Source organism: Drechmeria coniospora, chromosome 03 (assembly GCF_001625195.1).
Source record: "Drechmeria coniospora strain ARSEF 6962 chromosome 03, whole genome shotgun sequence".
Lineage (NCBI taxonomy): Eukaryota > Fungi > Ascomycota > Sordariomycetes > Hypocreales > Ophiocordycipitaceae > Drechmeria > Drechmeria coniospora.
In genome coordinates this window covers 5874335-5891248 of record NC_054391.1, presented here as the reverse complement: position 1 = coordinate 5891248, position 16914 = coordinate 5874335, and the positions used below count along the sequence as shown (strand labels likewise).

Here is a 16914-nt window from a genome sequence, read left to right as displayed (position 1 = left end):
GCGAGCTCAAATATAATCAGGGCCAGGCTTATTGCAGAACAAGTGGGATGTATCGAGTTGGTCCATCAGCTCAGGACCCGTTCCATCGGAGGGATGGCCGAGTCTCGTTCGTGTCGTAGGTCCCTTGGACACCTTTGTATTCTAGTTATCTGACACTGAACGACTCCGATGCAGTTACTTCCGAATGCACAACCAAGGACCCGTGCGCTGGCCATCACGACGTGTCGAGTTCCATTGCAACGTCACCTGAACCGCATATATCGGCAGAGAACCCGTCCCATTGGACATCCCTTCGCTCAGTGACCCAGTGGTTTTCTGTTTGTCGAGGGCGTTATGGTATCATCCTTGCCAACGCTGCTGCTGGGCATGGCGATCGGGCCACCGGGAGAATCTGCCTTCCTTGCCGTAAGAATCTCGACGCCATCTTCGGTGACGAGAAGAGTATGCTCTGCCGGAATGTTAGTGTTCACTCTCGGCTCCGCCATGACAGCGCAACTCACCGAACTGCGCCGTGCGCTTGCCATCAATTGTGGTGCTGGTCCAGTTATCTGGCCAGGTGATGTCTCGGTATTTGCCTAGAGCAACCATGGGTTCGATGGTAAATGTCATGCCCGGCTTGCATTCTCCCACCGCCTTGTTCTTGGCGTAGTGTGGCACGTTGGGAGCACAGTGAAACAGCTTGTTGATTCCGTGGCCGCAGTAGGTCCTGATCACGCTGCAGTCCGTCTTCTTCGCATGCTTCTCGATGATGTTGCCAAACTCGCGTATCAGCACGCCAGGCTTGACGGCTTTGATCGACTCCTCGAGGCACTGGCGGGCCGTCTCGACAACGCGCACACTGTCGGGATCCGCCTTGGCCTTATCGCCGATGTAGTACGTCTCGTTGAGGTCGGCGTGGTATCCCTCGTGGTAGAGGGAGATGTCGATGTTGAGGATATCGCCGTCGACGAGGGGGCGCTGGTCGGGAATTCCGTGGCAAATGACCTCATTGACCGACGTGCAGCAAGACTTGGGGAAGTGGTTGTAGTTGAGTGGAGAGGGGTATGACTACAGCTGCCCGTCAGCACACTTCGTTCTCCTCTTGCTTCTCATCGGCGTTGCACGGCAAAAATCCTCGTGGACCGTGTGACAAGCTCCGCGGGTCCGTCGTAACTCACATTTCGCTCTATGCAAGCCTTGTGAACGATCTCGTCGATGTAATCCGTCGTAACGCCGGGTTTGGCTGCGGCGGCGGCGATATCCAGCACTTCGCGGGCAAGGCGGCAGCTTTTGCGCATGGCTTCTTGACCTGCGCCGTCGAGGATTTCAATCTTGGTGCGCGTGGCTAGGTTGCGGCTGTACTTGGGGTTACCGTCCTGCCACCAGGTGGGATGGGGAATCGACTTTGGCAAGGTCCGATGCTCCGAAAGAGGGTACGCAGGTCGAAGGGGGCCCGCGAAGGGGAAACTCGGGAATGGGTTGTAGTGTCCGGATGCTGGGTCTGGTAAGTAAGACTGCTTTCGCTGCCATGCCATGTCGGAGAACGTTACTTTGCGTCTTGTGCATGCTCTTGTGGGAACCCTGTCAAGCTGGTAAGTACTCATATATATTGGCATCTGGTGGCAGGGAGGTTTGGCGTACCCAGTTCTTTTTGAAGCAGTCCTGGGAGCAAAAGTAGCTGTCTGTGATGTTGAGCTTGAGGCATGTCGGGCACTGCAGCGAGCTGGCATCGCTTTGGCAGTCAACCCCAAGACACTTTTTAGCTGTCATGGTCACGACTGCGCTCTGTCGCTCGACAGTAGATGTGGCCGATGGCTTCAAGGTAGACGAGTCGGAGGATGGCGAACAGTTTTGCAGGCTGCAAGGGCTGTAAGGACTAGATGGTCGTATCGACTCGATGCTTGGTTCTCCTGGGGTCCGAAAAATATGGTATCATAGTTTCGGAGCTGCGAAAACAATTGCTCCAACTATTTTAGCTGACTCTTTATATGGGGAAGGGGGGGCAAATCTACGACAAGACTAACCAAAATGCGAAGGCATTATTATTAAGTGCGTACAGTACACGTACCCCCCACATTTTGGCACTATTACCTTGTTTGGGAGGGAGTCAGAGGCCACCCTCCGAATCAACAGGAAGCGCTTAGTAAGCCATCAATGAACTTGAGCTGCGGAGAACGATATATTATTATAATGCTGAACGCAGCACTCCGTACTCCGTATACAAAAAAAAGTCTGAAATTCAGCGTGGCACAGTACGGTACTCTGTAGCATTTGGATCTTGACCACGGAGCCTGGATACAGGCCGAGTGCATGTGGGATGAAGCAATGTCCCAGTTGCTGCTTGGAATGTGTAGCACTGGCACACGATATTTACAGAACACATGTACTGGCCACTACTATTACTGTAAACTCCATAGCCAGGCCTCGCCATGCGTGGCGATACCCCAGGAGAATCACCCGGCCTTACAATGGCAATGGCCCTGCTAGGCTAATGGGAACGCAGGCTGCGAAATAGTACACACACTGTCTAAGCCTACTTAATGGACCCTAGATAGGCACAGCTCGTCGGTCAAAGAAAGGGGTATCACATAGCCCATAACCTTTCTAGAGATAAAGATGTCGCGAGGAACCGGCCTCGACGGACGACATTCCTGTATACCAGCCTCCTATGGCTGCGAGCGCTATATACGACAAACATACATTGGAGCTTGCTGATTTCGACCCATTGCCTTTTGGACGTAAACGTGTGAGGCGGACAAAAGGAGGGCTTGTTGCAATCGGCACTCCAATTCTTATTTGAACGATAGCTTCCGTTGTTTGGGCCTTGCTGCACCTACCCTCCCTTCTTTGGCTGTTCCTTGTTGCTCATTCTCTGCAGCGCTAGGGGGGTCGCGATCGGCGCGGATGGCATCGCGGATAGTCTGACGGGACAGACATGAGTCGATGTGCTCGTTGAACTGACGCTGGTTTGTCACCTGGGGCCTGGAACACACAGGACAGTCCCATAAATCCTCGGCTTCTTCCAGATGGTGCTTCTTCGAGCTGGGCGCTGTCTCCCGCTTGTCGAGGCCATACGACAGTCTGCCCGATTCGTCGGATCGGGGCTCCGGAGAATCCATGTCTGCGGTGGCGTCATCCAGGTCGGGATACTCTTCTCCCTCAAGAATCATCTTCCAGCTTGCCTCCTCATTAGATGCGTTCGAAGAAATGCTCGGGGCATATCCCGCATCATCCACGACGGCTTTGCGGCATTGAGGTCCGAAAAAGGCCGCTGCGTCCGGCTTTTTGGAGCTGGCTAGATGGGTACAGCGTAGGCCTAGAAGGCGAAGCTTGATGCCTGGCACATCCCTTTCCAGCTTCGCAAGCATAGGTAATGAATAGTTGTAAAGGTCGTCGGCGAGACATATGGCGCGTGGGGTGACGACCTGACGGGTGAGTACTTCAAATGTATGGAGCTTCACCTTCAAGCACAAGGTCCGTCCCTTGCATTCCGCTCGTTTCATATGCCCCTCCAATTCCTCGGCTGTCCGCCGCAGCTTTTCTCGCAGCGTTATGGGGTCGGATATCTCGCCAAAGGTGCTCTCGGTACCGACACTCTTCCTTTCGTATTCTTCGCTTGGTTGGACTCGCGTGCGCCCCAAGCCAAGGTAGCAGGTCAACAAAAACTCAAACGTCTTCTTCCCCAACAGTTGACGAAGATACTGCCTCTGATGGTAGATGTCGCCGCACGTCTTGACGCCTATCTCCAGGAGCTCACGCTCCAAAACTCGACCGATGCCATGAACCTTCCTCGTCGAGAGGTCTCTCATAAAGGTCAAGATAGCATTTCTGTCTCTTGGCAAAACGTACTGCCCGTTGGGCTTGTTCAAGTTGGAGCAGATCTTGGCGAGCTTCGTGTTGGCTGCTATGCCCGCTGAAACGGTGATGTTGGTTTTTTGGTGGATCTCTCGCCTCATCTGCTCGACCATCTCTGCAGGTCCAATGTCGTGGCTCGCGCAGTATGCCGTAATGTTGAGGTAAGCCTCGTCTATGCTTGCGCTTTCAAACTGAGCATCGTATTCCACCAGGATCTCTCTTATCTCCTGGGCCTTTGCAGTGTACTTTTGAAAGTTCGGCTTGATTAGAATTAGCTCCGGACACAGCTTTTTGGCGACGAAGCCGGCCATGCCGGAACGGCAACCAAATTGGCGGGCCACATAGTTGCAGGTTGTCAGGACACTACCGCCAACGGCAAAGGGCATTTCCTTGAGCTCTGGCCTTTCTATCTGCTCGACAGCTGCGAAAAAGGAGTCACAGTCGATGTGTACGATGTGTTGGGTGAGGTCGCGTGTAGCTTCGAGCTCCGTGATGAACTTGTCGGCATGACGGAGTTCTTGGCCGGTGCCATGCTTTTCTAGTTGACGCTTCCGTTCCAGCATTTGGGCAATCTTTTCGGTCAGGATCTTGTCGCGGGCCTCTTCTTGATTGAAGAACTTGGACCCTCTGGAAGCGTTGTAGATGACGTCGGAAACCTGGCGGGGGCGGGCCTCCGATAAGCCCACCGAATAAATTCTCGAATTATGGGACGTACCTTGCTCTGATCAACTTGCTCTTGACCGGCTTTGGTCAGGGACGGACCCAACAAGCGATATTTGAGCGAGCTTGCACCATTGTCCCCTGCTGCGTTTTGCCGAACATCGGTCGTACTGTCTGATGTGGCCATTTCCACCGAATATGCATATTGACTTGATCATACCAGAGCTTTGTCAAGCAAGAACGGGGTATTGCATGGCTGTGACGTATTCATGGGGGAGCGTCGAGGCAGACATTAACTACGTCAGACAGAGTACTGTAGGCATCGTGAACGTGAATCGTGAATCGCGTGGCGTGAGGTGAGAGGATCTGACACGTCGCGTAGTCACGTGGTACACGTTTTGCCCAATAGGGAGTACTGTACAGTACGGAGTACGGAGTTCGGAGGGCTAGTATCATAGTTCCCATGGATGTTGGGAAATTACGTAACTCGTCGTATGTGATTCGAAGTACTGTACTCCGTATAATCATCAACAGTTTGTGCGGAGTACGGAGCAGCATTACATGTGTATAAGTACGTTGTACTCCGTAACATTGGTTCAACACTCGGCTGCACCGCCGAGCTCTCGGCTTCCTCCTCTTGACTGCTGAACGGCGGCGATGACGCACGGCTGGGCCAATTTTTCATCCCCCTTGCTCGATCCCCGCGCTTCCCAACGGCATCCGTAGCGAATGACGCCCGCACCTCCCCTGTTCGAGTTCTCATCCGTCACGCCCTGCATACTCATCGCTTCCCTTACCCTGCTGAGTTCTGACCGTCCTTACCTCTCTCCTACCGCTGTGGGCCGCTGTCGTACGACGAAGCAGTTCCGTCATGCAGCTCTGTCTCTCTTCATCGTTTTTCTCCGTTTTTCTCCCCGTGTCCATCTTCGTTCCCGCCGTGCTCTCAGCACCTGTATCCTGCTACGTGAATAATCGTGGCGCACTCATATTTATTTCTCAGCTGGGCTCCATACCAGTGCCGTAGTCGCATGGCACAGTACCGTCATGTTGGCAGCGTCGTACTACCAGCATTAAGCCTGCCTGCACAAGGCATCGTCGTCCCAGTAGCAGCAGGCGTGATTCGCCGCTGCCATGGTCGTGATGTCCTGCTTTACCATGGTATACCTGTCTACTCGATGGCAACCCATCAATGCCAAGAACGTACTTGCGGCTCGCTTTGGCATGATACGATGCTATGGTATTGAAGCTCGCTTACGAACACGGCGCCTCGCTGTTATAAAACGGCTCTCTTCCACAATTGTCAACGCCCAACGACTTGTCGCTTCTCACAACTCGAAATTACCTAGCACAGCCGGCTCCAAGGAAATCTGTCCGCCAGTCCGTCTCTCATCTCCTGTTTTGCCCCGTCTCCTCCTCTTCTAGCCATCGTGCGCTCCGTTGGATGGAATGACATTAGCGTCTTGGCTAAGCACACTCGAAACGCACACCAGTCGACATCCATTCTCACGTCATATGTCGAGAATCGCCATCACACTCAGGCATCTGGGCCGGCTGCCCCTGGCCGGCCTCAATGCGGCAGCTCCGATCTCCGGCCGACTCCACTGCATTGCCAGCCCAGCCTACCGTGAGCGGCAAACGGCACCGTCGCAGAATTACTCGTCGTCGTCGCCTCGGTCGCATCTGCTCCCCGAGTTCAGTCTTAAAGACAGGGTCATCGTTGTCTCCGGCGGCGCCAGGGGCCTCGGACTCGTGCAGGCCGAGGCTTTGCTCGAAGCAGGCGCCACGGGTAGGGTTTTTTTCTTTCCTCCCTTCGATCTGTTGAGTGATGCACGATAGATACTTGGCTGATATACGTCGTAACCCAGTGCACTGCATCGATAGGTTGCCCTCCCCTGCCAAGGACCCTTGCTCGATGTTCTCCGAAGTGACGAAACGACTGGGCAACGAACTAGGCACAACTTTGACATACCACCAGGCCGATGTCAGAAATGTTGACGAGCTGAACAGGATCATGGAGTCGATTGCTGAAAAGGCTAGCCGTCTCGACGGACTGATTGCTGCTGCAGGCATCAACCACGAAATGACGGCGCTCGAGTGTGCGCCGGAGGAGGTCGACAGGATGATGAGTATAAACGTCACTGGCGCTTTCATGACGGCCCAGGCAGCCGCCCGTCAGATGATTCGTTTGAAGCACCCAGGAAGTATCTGCCTGATTGCCAGCATGAGCGGCACAATTGCCAACCGGGGCATGAACGCTTCGTAAGTAGGGAACGCATTGGCTTCGACCCGCTCCCCCCTCCTCGCACATTCCCAGCCAATGAATGTCATATTATGCTTGGTGTAATCGAGAACGGCTTCAGATGTCGTATGTACTGACGAAAAGCCATTCCACCTCAGGCCGTACAATGCATCCAAGGGAGCCGTGCTTCAACTGTGCCGCAGCTTAGCAGCCGAGTGGGGCGGGTATGGCATCCGTGTCAATACGTTATCGCCAGGGTATATCATGACGCAGATGCTGCAGCCCCTTTTGGACTGCGCCCCTGAGCGCAGAGAGGTGTGGTCCAAGGAAAATATGCTGGATCGGATCAGCTTGCCCAGAGAGTATCGCGGCGCGGCTGTCTTTCTTCTCAGCGATGCAAGCAGCTTTATGACTGGCAGTGACCTTCGTATCGACGGTGGCCATGCAGCATGGTAACTCATGCGCCATGACAAGGACGGTATGGGAATCCTGTCGTCGGACGTCAAGTCCGACATTTCGGTCGCCCATGAACCCCTGTCGGATGTGCGCGCTTGTAAGGGAAAGCCGAGGAGACGAGCTCAAGCAAAACATGACCAGAAAACGAACTAGGGTCGTAAACGGGCCATGGCCACATCGTTGGCATATGACAACATAGGCTTTCGGCCTGTGTGCCTCGTCCGTCACTCATTCTTGCCAACCGATGCTCATGCCTATGACTCCTTGCATCTATGATAGAAGCAGGGCACAAAGCAAGGATGCTCGGGGGGAGATAGACATATCCGCAACGGAAAATACGGTGTAGGTCAGGTTGTGTTGCGATTGCCACTCAACTGGCAGCATTTGTCAGGAATGTTGGATAGCCTAATCTGCTCAAGACGCCGGGTTGAAGCTTCAGTCTCTTTTCAATTTCAGATTGGGGCACGCCGCGATCACACATCCGCATGGCGTCGACAATAGAACGAATATCGAGAAAGCGCCGGCCATGGAATCCACGACTGCCCATCTTTTCGAGCTCCTGGTCGGCAACGTCTTGGAGGGCCCGCCTAGCTGCGAGGGCGGATAGCGTTGTATTTCGGCTCGTAGTGGGGAAGAAAGGAGCTGTGTGATCTCCTCCAGGAGATGCATTCGCTATGCGCGAAGACCTGGACCCTGGGTTGGGTAGAACGACACCCATGCGATGAAGGCGCTCAGAGAAGGTGCTGTCTGAGGCGAATTGAGGATTCCCGGGGTTGGCACGGATGGCTATGGATTCACAGGAATTGGTGTTAGCTTGTGATTGACCTGGAATTGAGCCTGTTTGAGTCCCGGCAGATTGCCCCTTACCATGATCCGAAGACGCTGGATCCAGCGATGTTGGAGACGGGGTTGCCCTCAATAGTGGGAGGCGAGGAGGAATCGAAGAATTCGGAGCCCTCGTAGGGAACTTGCGGCCAGCGCCTGAACGGCTGGTCACCGTAGACACTTTAGATGAGGAAGATCCCATAGCTGATTCACAAGAAACGATGGGCGTATGCTGAATTGAATGCTGGGTCGATCACGACTGATGCATTCGATGCACAGTTCACATTGGCTTGCTTTGGAGTATCCAGCCTATTATTTCGGAGTACGAAATAGTACTTAAGTACAGAGTTCGTGTACCTGCACAAGTACTCCGTACTCTGAGAAAGATGTGCACTGTACTCCGTACTCCGTGCGAATTATTGCGGAGTATTTCCCTTTGGTGTACTTAAACTGAACCATAGGTGCCACAAGCCCGATGATTAACCGGAAACGGCGGGTTCCGAAGCCAAGAGAACTTGTATACCTTTAATCCATAGTCCATAGTAGGGGATGAATAACGTAAACCTTATCGTCCGGCTTATTGACTGGTGGCTGAAGTATAATCTGAGTTAACGATGTATTAATACTTGTTCTTTCCGCCTGTCGAGCAGTTGTTCAAACACCGTGCTATTGCATTGCAACTTGCAACCCTATCCGTCTCTGGAAACTGGCATGTATTCTGATTAAATTCTTGACCTTGAAACAGAGCAACGAACGGCCCTCGTCTAGTCTCGAAGAGATGAATCAGACAATGAAATCGACAGCAAAGCTCGTTGCCTTGCTTTCTTGTTTCATCTTTAGTTGTACCGCGCTCGAACTTAAGGACTTCGGCCAGCCGGATTGTGTTCACGAGTACGATATCATGCACATCGAAGGGTGCAAGCGCGCAGTGGCCCAATGTACCCGCGTGGGTGCCAGCCGGTGCATCATCCCATCGCTTGGCGATGTTGTTGATCATGTCCGCAACCCGTCGGTAGGCAGCAAATACCTCAAGATAAATGGTCACGAATCCTGTGCCGACTCAGTGGCACATTGCATCTTCGCAACAGACTGTAAAGGGAGCGTCGGGCAAGACAGGCTCCTCCAGGAACCGGCTTGCCTGCATAATTAGGAGTTTAGGCGCTTGCTCTACATAATGCGCTGTTGGCCTGCGTCGTGCACCTGGTTGGCGGCGGTGGATTTACTAGCAGCTTCATTGGGAGGAACGAAAGGGTCAACATCGAAGACGAAGAGAGAATATTTTCGTCTCTGTCGCCGTTTCAGCAAGCGACGTTCTTTCCACAATTTTGGGCATCATGAATGAATTATGCAACGGATACACGTCAGAACAGTTTTTTGGGGAAGTCTTGAACTCTATGTCGCTGGCTACTAGACGCTGATGGGTATTGGCGTGTTTTGCGAAGGACGCACAATAGGTTCGGTATGCTTTGATATTTTGCTATCTTCAGTCAGCCCTGCTACATTCGAATTCTTCATATATCTGCGGGGATCCAGATGCTGCTACTAGGGCGACGTGCTGTATATACTTGGTTTTAGGTTTCGTATTATATGGAGCATAGTCAACCTGCCAGCTTCTGCACAGACCGCTGCGTATCAGCGTACACAGTACTATGAATTCCCCGTCCAAGATCTGCTTTTGCCCTTAGTCAATCCCGACCCAATCTATTATCGCTGGGATATTGATCTCGTAGGTGACTCTGTAGTACGAGTTATTCTCTCGGTTTCTGGTATCTCTTGAACGAAATCTACGAATTCCTAGTATCGGAGTCTGTTGCACCAAAAGACACAAAGTGGCTGGTTGGTGGGTTTTCATATTGTATTGCGAAGGCAACGTGAATGGGATGCTAGGGATGCCTATTGTCGGAATTCGCCAAAGTTAGTCGGAGCCAGTTGTGCCATATTGTCTGTAATTACATATAAGTATTACTTACATGCCACGCCAGAACGCGAAAATGGCAGTGGATCACAAGTTTGAAACATCGCCATCCGATTTCCACATGCCCCGCAATCTGTTAGGGGTTCGTTCGGAGTGGCATGATTATGTAATATTGGGACAACTCAATCCAATCATGGAGGAGCAAATGACTGGCTCCAGAAACCCGCCATGGCGACGATGACGGCGTGCCTCCTGTCCTCGTCAACCAAGGTTGACGAGCTGAAATAGATGCATCGCACCACGCTGCCCTGTGCTGCGAGCATCCAACCTACGCATTTTTATCCAAACTGTCCATGCACCGGACAATCGAAGAAATCGACACTGCGGCAACAGTGACTCTACCGTCTCGCAATTGCACATTCTGACCTTTTCCTCCATTCTAATTGCTCCAAATGGTCGACATAACACTCCCTCCCACCACAGATGGCCGTCTTGCGCCCAACCTCCTTGGCCAAGCTCGTTCCACGGCCATCGTCGGTACGCCAGCTCAGGACGCCGTTTGCTTATCGCTCTTGCGCCTGCAGCCGCGCCCTTCGCGCACGTCACTCGTTGGCAATGACTTATTCTCCCGAATACAAATGGATTGACGGTGCCGAGGATTTGGAAAGGTATACAAAAGGCGGCTATCATCCCGTCGAAATTGGCAACGTCCTCGACAACCGATACGAGATCGTCGATAAGCTTGGTTATGGTGGCTGGTCCACCGTCTGGCTGGGGCGCGATTCTCGCCGGAAACAGTACGTCGCCGTGAAGGTGGGAATAGCCGACTCCTTGTCTCACGAGATGAAGGCGCTTCGAGCACCTGAACCCTCCACATCTTCCCCGGCTGATGGTTCCGACGCGATTCTACGCGTGCTTGACGAGTTCAGGGTCGAGGGCCCCAATGGCTCTCACCCTTGCTACACCACCGAACCTGCTCTCCGTAGCCTACGAGAGTGTTCGTTCAGCCGCCTTTTCCCGCTCGATGTCTCTCGCGCCTTGGCGTACGAACTCACCCTGGCAGTTGCTCATGTGCATTCTCGCGGCTATGCTCATGGAGGTGGGCCGCAAGCTGCTGTCGCGTTTTGTTTATTGATGCAATGTACTTGTCCGGGCTCCGCCAGCCTTCAACGACCTGTCCATCCAGCAGTTTCGCAAGGAGCATGGTGAGCCGCTCACGTACCCGGTCGAGAGAGTGGATGGCAATGCTCTTCCACCAAATGTCCCGTCATCAGCGGTAGTTCCACTCTCCATGAAGAAAGAGGCGGAAATTTTCGCACTTTCAGACGCCCGTCTACTTCTCGGCGATTTCGGAGAGGCCTTCATCTCGGCCGCGAAGTCGCGACTAGGGGCAGACTGCCACACGCCAGTAGACTTTCGCCCGCCGGAGGCTCGTCACGAGCCGAACGTTCCGTTGTCCTTCTCTGCAGACATTTGGAGTCTTGCCACTGCTATCTGGGATATTCTTGGCATGCAGCCGCTCTTCAGTAGCGCCTTTACCTCCAGAGAGAAGGTCATGTGTCAAATTGTCGACGTCTTAGGCCCGTTGCCAAGCGACTGGTTTGAAAAGTGGGAAGCAAAGACGGAATTTTTCGACGATGACGGCACACCAAAGCCTGGAAGGCGTGTTTGGCCCAAGTTGGGAGAATTATTCGAGGAGCGCGTGCAACAGTTCCGCCGGGAAGATAATATGGACGAGTTCGGCCACGAAGAAACGGCAGCGATCTTGGACATGATGGGCCGGATGTTGCAGCCCATGCCCGAAGAACGGGTCACGATACGGCAGGTGCTTGAATGCGATTGGATGGTGAAATGGGCTCGGCTCGATTACCTACAATCTCGGAAGCAAGAAAATAGATGAGTTGCATAACACGGGGACATCATCGCCGAATGGATGGGTCAACGACGGGCATTAACACAGAACAAGGATCGTTTTTGAGGTTGTCATCACCGCAATCTGCCGCCCAAAACGGAGACTGGGCAGCAATGGTTCTAAGACTTCGCCTTCGGATCGGGGAGGTGAGAGTACGCGATCGGGCTATCCTTGTACTCGACGAGGCCTTTCTCCTTCGGCCACACCACTTTGCCCAAGTTTTTGGGGCCGCGAGGGGTGTCGTCCCGCTTTTTGTCCCCGTGAGTAGCCTTCCGCAGGGTAGTATCATTTTCGCCATCGGTGTACCCGTGCGATGCAATGTGGCAGCTGCGCGTTTCTTGATCCTTGTCTTTGAAAGCCAAGGTCACATGCCAGCCGTCGGGGTCCATCATGTTCCTGCCGCCGCCGATGCTGGTCGTCTGGTGCAGCGAGGCTCTAGAAAGGTATACCGCAGTCAGCGACAATGCCGCGAGGACCAACGAAACTAGGACGAATGACGACCGTATAAGGATTTTGCTCGGCGCTAGCCTTTGATCTCGAGCTGTCGCGTAGGCCAGTGCGACGAGCCGCTCCTTGTCAGCAGCATCGATAGTGTCACCTCTGTAGAAAAAGTATCAGACAAAGTTGGCGCCGCCTTTTGCAGCCATCATGAAAAGACCAAGGGAGACAAGTGAGGCGGGAGGAAACAGGACGAGTCGAGAACGTGACAGGAAAGGGGACGACGAGGACGAGCAGCATACTATATACCATGGAGGAAGCAGGTTGATAATGTAGACAGAAGTGAAAAGAAGGGCTCAGGCATTACCTCTGCCATCCCAGCACTGGCGGAATTGATTTCATGACCGACTTGGAGTGGTCACCCCGACATTTCCTGGGTGGCGGTTATGCCACGCCTCGGATTTGTCCATTCTGAGGGTTTCAACGGGATACGATACAGGCACGAGGGCGACTGGAGGTCCGGACCGGCACCCGCCCGTACTGAAACACCGTTGACCGTTATAAGCGCCGCGCCCTGAATTGTCCGCGAGGGCGGGTATCGTATTGCCGCCGGTGAACCTGCTGGTAAGTTGACCGCGGTCGGTTGATTGGCCGCTACCCTTCCCAAATGAAACGGGAGTAGCCCTTGGGTGTGGCTCGCCATCGCTGGCTAGACGTCGCCGCATCTATTATAGACGTCGGCTCTGCACTGAGTAGTGGTTTCTCCTGCCTGACACACCTAATATTCCTGCAAGTCTCCTGTCGTCAACCCGTCCTCTGACAGCAGTCTCAACCGCACGGCCGGGTCACCTCCGGATACCTCAACGCCTGCAACCGATGCCGTGCCACCTTTTCTTCCGACCTCAACATTGTCCTTCTGCTGCAAGCATCCGTGTATGCATACCGCCCCTTTCGCTCGCCATCGGCTATAGCATCTACTGCCACGTCCTTCAAAACGTATTCTTGCCTGCCAACTCTGTCCTTGTCGTTGCTTGCTTTCGTTTCCCTGCCGGAACACATTTGGCACAAGCAAGCAAGGCCGTTTTTTGCTAGGGGATGCACATAGGGGTCATCGGCTCGGCCCTCATGGGTGTCGTCTAGGTGGGCGGCCGCCGGCTCGCCCGATGATGCCTTGGCTTCCATCCGTACGCCATACGTCCTGCATTGGCAATTTGACACCCCGCTCAATGAATGTACTTATAATCATCGTTGACAGGCCATGCTCACAAGCCCTCCGCGGCTTGCTGAAGCTCGTCTGCGATCCGTGCCAGGTAGAATCGTCTCGTCTCCAACGGTAGCGGCTGAAAACTTCTCGCGATCCGGCCTGCGTCCTGTCGACCCTTTTCGTACGCCGCAAGATCCCTGTTGCCGTATACATCTCGACCTGTGGCGTAGCCGCTGTCGAGATCGCGGAAAAAGACGTTAACCGCCACGTTCAGGTCAGACATCGGCATCGCCGTGTGGAGCCATAGAGCTGGCAGGAAAAGCACATCGCCCTCCTGAAGCAAGGCTTCGTGCGGTCGCGTCCCTGTTAAGGATGTCGTTTCGAGCATCGAGAAGACATCCGCGCTCGAGCTCGATGCCCCGGGGAGGAATGACAGTCGCGTCACGTCGCTCGGCGGAAAGAGTATCATTCTCTTACTGCCGACAAGTTGCGTGTATATGTTCGCCATGACCTGTGCTCAAGCCAGTCAACATGGGCTGGACAACAGTCGGACCCCCCTGGAATCGTAAAACTTACATCGTAGTGTAGCCACATATTCACTCTACCCGACACTCTGAGAACCGAGCTGAACACGTTCTTCGACACATGGTCTTCTAGTTCCGCCGGTAAACGGAACTTTGCTGCCAATCCTGGGAAGTCGCATTCAATATTTGCTGCTTGCTCAGACGGCTGCTCACGGGATAAAGATCGAAGATATACTCTATCGCCGGCTTGAATCTTGGCCATGACCGTTCCGAAAGCGGCCGTGACATAGCGGAAATTCTTCGTGTTGAAATCCATCCGGTCAGTGTCTCTGTGACATTCATGTATAACCACCTTCCACTCGTCAGCTTCATGCAAACCTCGACAAGTCCTCTACTGAGACCTCACCTCTGTTTGTTCACCAACGCATTTCACCAACAATTCCGGAGTCCATCCTTCTCCACCATGTCCAAGATCGAGTCCTTCTAGAATGACTGGCTTCCCGCAGCCAACTATCTCGCCAAATTCCATGCCCTGGCTCAGCTTCACTCGGGGAATCTTTTCCGGCACTACTTTTCTGGCTGTCGTCTTCGCTTCTCCGTCTGCATAGTTCGTGATCCCCACAACCTTCCGCGACTCAACGTATCTCGGGGCTGTGTCCAACGAGACGGTCAATGGCGACTGTTTGCCGTCGTTCCATGGCAGATTGGACAATGCGATGCTGAAAACACCAGTTTCCCAAAATGTGCCCATCGAGAAGCACGTCGCTCCTCCTCCAAAAACCAGCAGGCCGTTCTTCCCATTAGGCAGCGCAGATGATCCAATCATAAAGGGCATCCGAACAGCTCCGTCTCTAGGCCGAAGCTGCAGAACGGTACAGCTTTCATTGCCATGATCAATGTTGACAGCCAAAAGTTCCCGTCCTTGAAACGACGCATCATGTCCTACGCCACCGCAAACAAGCGTGCAAGAGTCAAGGTCGACACATTGCGCTCCGAATAGTGACAAGCAGCGGCCGAATCTTTTCTCGGGAGCCACAACATCAAACGTTATCAACGGCTATCTCATGGTTAGCATCAATATCAGAGTCAGAGCCAAGCCACATGGAATGAAGGAGAGAATCGCGAACTGTTGGGAATGGCGTTGAATGAGCCAAGAAGACCTACCTCGGCACCATTTATGTCGAGACACCACACGTTCTCATCTGTGACTATACAGCCATCTTGACCCATTCCACCAGCTAAGATGCCATGGAAAATGCCCCGTCCACTGCTGGGACCCGAGGTGCCGCAAACAACAGCTCCAAAAGTCGGACGAGGTGTGGACCCTCGGACCTGGCATTTCCGCCAGCCCTGCGTCGGGTGGAATAGGTAGAAATCCTCAGATACTTTCGCGCCATCGCTCTTCCCGCCCATGACAAGGGCGAGCGAGGTTCCCTTTAGACGAATGGTCGAGTGTCTGAACAGAGAAGTCGGAAGCTTCCATGTTGGCTGCCAGCGACAGTCAACCCCCTTCGAAAATATCCAACAGTCCGAGAAAACGCTGGTCGGAGAAGCCCTTCCGCCGACAAGAAGCAGACCAAAATCGCCGAGGTCCGTCACCGTGTGGCACATGCGAGGGAGGGGTCCCTTCAGCGGCAGCCTGGGCGGTTCAACTGATGGTCCAAGGGAGAATATGTCAACCGTGTCAGATCTTCCTTTAGCATCGCTTCCCATCATATGCAGAGCAAACTGTCGCCCCATTGCATCCGATATTGTCATCGCCTCTCCGAAACGACGCTTGTTGGTGCCGTCATGGTGGCATACGATGTTAACCTCCGCGCGGCAATCTCGATTTGACGGCGTTGTCGACACTTGCTCGACAGCTTGCTCTCCAGTGAGCCGGCTTGTCGAGGCATGAAGAACAAAATAGTGTCGGGCAAAGAGTACAAATTCCTCCCACTCGTCGAACGCTTCGACATGATCTAGTGCGACTCTCTCTGTGCTGCTTACGAAGTACTCGTTCGACCACGCTTCCCAGAGGTCCCATATAGAAACATGAGCCCATCCGAGTTTCTGAAAGCGGGCTTGCTGGCTGGCGAGCGTGGGATATTGGAAAACGGATCTGGGCGGTGTTTTGAGCTTGTCGAAATGCTTCAGCATGGTCTGAGCGAAAGGGTGGTCTGGGCCATGCGGGAGTATTTGCTCGAGTAGGCAGAACTCGGCTATCGATCGTCAGTTTTGCTTAAACCACCGCAGCGCAAACGAGGTCATTCTCACGAGTTCCGATGGAGCTAGCCCAGTGAATGAGCGCATCTGCCGAGGGGGTATCCATGTACGTCACGGAAACCTCGGCGACGAAGAGAACTTCGCAGTCAGAAAGCCGCAAGACTGACTCTAAAGTGGTACGCAGCTTGTCTAGTTGACGGAGGTCACATCCTATTTGACAGTATTGCGGGCTTTTGAGCAACACCAGGTCATCATCAGACTCGCTGATGCTAAAATCAGCACCGAGAAGCTCGACTAGCTGAGGTGTTTCAAGAACGATCGCCCGCTTCCGGAGCATGAGACTTGGGTAATCGACGTCGATAAAAAGAGCGTTCTTCGATGCCAAGTCATGGCGATCGTGAGACTGCCACGGTAAAACGTCACTGGCGATGGGAGAAGGTGACCGTTAGAGCTGAGACAGGAAGGGGGAACAATGGACGGCAATGGCAGAGAGGGCGAGAAAGTCAAGAGTGCTCGGAGCTCACCTGCCGCATCCAAGGTTAATGACGACTTTCTTCTTGGCCGATGGTCGGGCAAAAAATTGACCGACTATCACGTCAATAGCCTTCAGTCTCAACCAGTATCCACGGTTGATGAGAGGCGCTCTCCTCTGAAACTTTTTCACGAAATAACGGAAGAAATGACGTTCTGTCGGGTAATACA

The 16914-nt window shown here is 53.5% G+C and overlaps 6 protein-coding genes across 6 annotated transcripts; 2 read left to right on the top strand and 4 right to left on the bottom strand.

The window, feature by feature from the left end:
- Window positions 1–296: 296 nt before the first annotated feature.
- Window positions 297–1749, bottom strand: DCS_07340 (uncharacterized protein; the record flags this gene model as incomplete). The annotated part of the gene is made up of 4 exons (XM_040804625.1): window positions 297–448; window positions 501–1047; window positions 1158–1568; window positions 1621–1749. The coding sequence occupies 4 exons, from the start codon at window positions 1747–1749 to the stop codon at window positions 297–299; spliced, it is 1239 nt and encodes a 412-aa protein (XP_040654729.1).
- Window positions 1750–2771: 1022 nt separating this feature from the next.
- Window positions 2772–4681, bottom strand: DCS_07339 (DNA-repair protein, UmuC-like protein; the record flags this gene model as incomplete). Its single annotated transcript, XM_040804624.1, has 2 exons — window positions 2772–4490; window positions 4550–4681. 2 exons carry the CDS (start codon window positions 4679–4681, stop codon window positions 2772–2774), a joined length of 1851 nt encoding a protein of 616 aa, XP_040654728.1.
- Window positions 4682–6006: 1325 nt separating this feature from the next.
- DCS_07338 (uncharacterized protein) lies at window positions 6007–7189 on the top strand (the record flags this gene model as incomplete). Its single annotated transcript, XM_040804623.1, has 3 exons — window positions 6007–6280; window positions 6360–6753; window positions 6892–7189. 3 exons carry the CDS (start codon window positions 6007–6009, stop codon window positions 7187–7189), a joined length of 966 nt encoding a protein of 321 aa, XP_040654727.1.
- A 370-nt stretch (window positions 7190–7559) lies between these two features.
- Window positions 7560–8216, bottom strand: DCS_07337 (uncharacterized protein; the record flags this gene model as incomplete). The annotated part of the gene is made up of 1 exon (XM_040804622.1): window positions 7560–8216. The coding sequence occupies one exon, from the start codon at window positions 8214–8216 to the stop codon at window positions 7560–7562; it is 657 nt and encodes a 218-aa protein (XP_040654726.1).
- A 2328-nt stretch (window positions 8217–10544) lies between these two features.
- On the top strand, window positions 10545–11829 carry DCS_07336 (protein kinase domain-containing protein; the record flags this gene model as incomplete). Its single annotated transcript, XM_040804621.1, has 2 exons — window positions 10545–11028; window positions 11093–11829. The coding sequence occupies 2 exons, from the start codon at window positions 10545–10547 to the stop codon at window positions 11827–11829; spliced, it is 1221 nt and encodes a 406-aa protein (XP_040654725.1).
- Window positions 11830–11960: 131 nt separating this feature from the next.
- Window positions 11961–16549, bottom strand: DCS_07335 (Leucine carboxyl methyltransferase family; the record flags this gene model as incomplete). The annotated part of the gene is made up of 7 exons (XM_040804620.1): window positions 11961–12441; window positions 13223–13477; window positions 13546–13994; window positions 14060–14359; window positions 14414–15064; window positions 15172–16208; window positions 16264–16549. The coding sequence occupies 7 exons, from the start codon at window positions 16547–16549 to the stop codon at window positions 11961–11963; spliced, it is 3459 nt and encodes a 1152-aa protein (XP_040654724.1).
- Window positions 16550–16914: the final 365 nt, after the last annotated feature.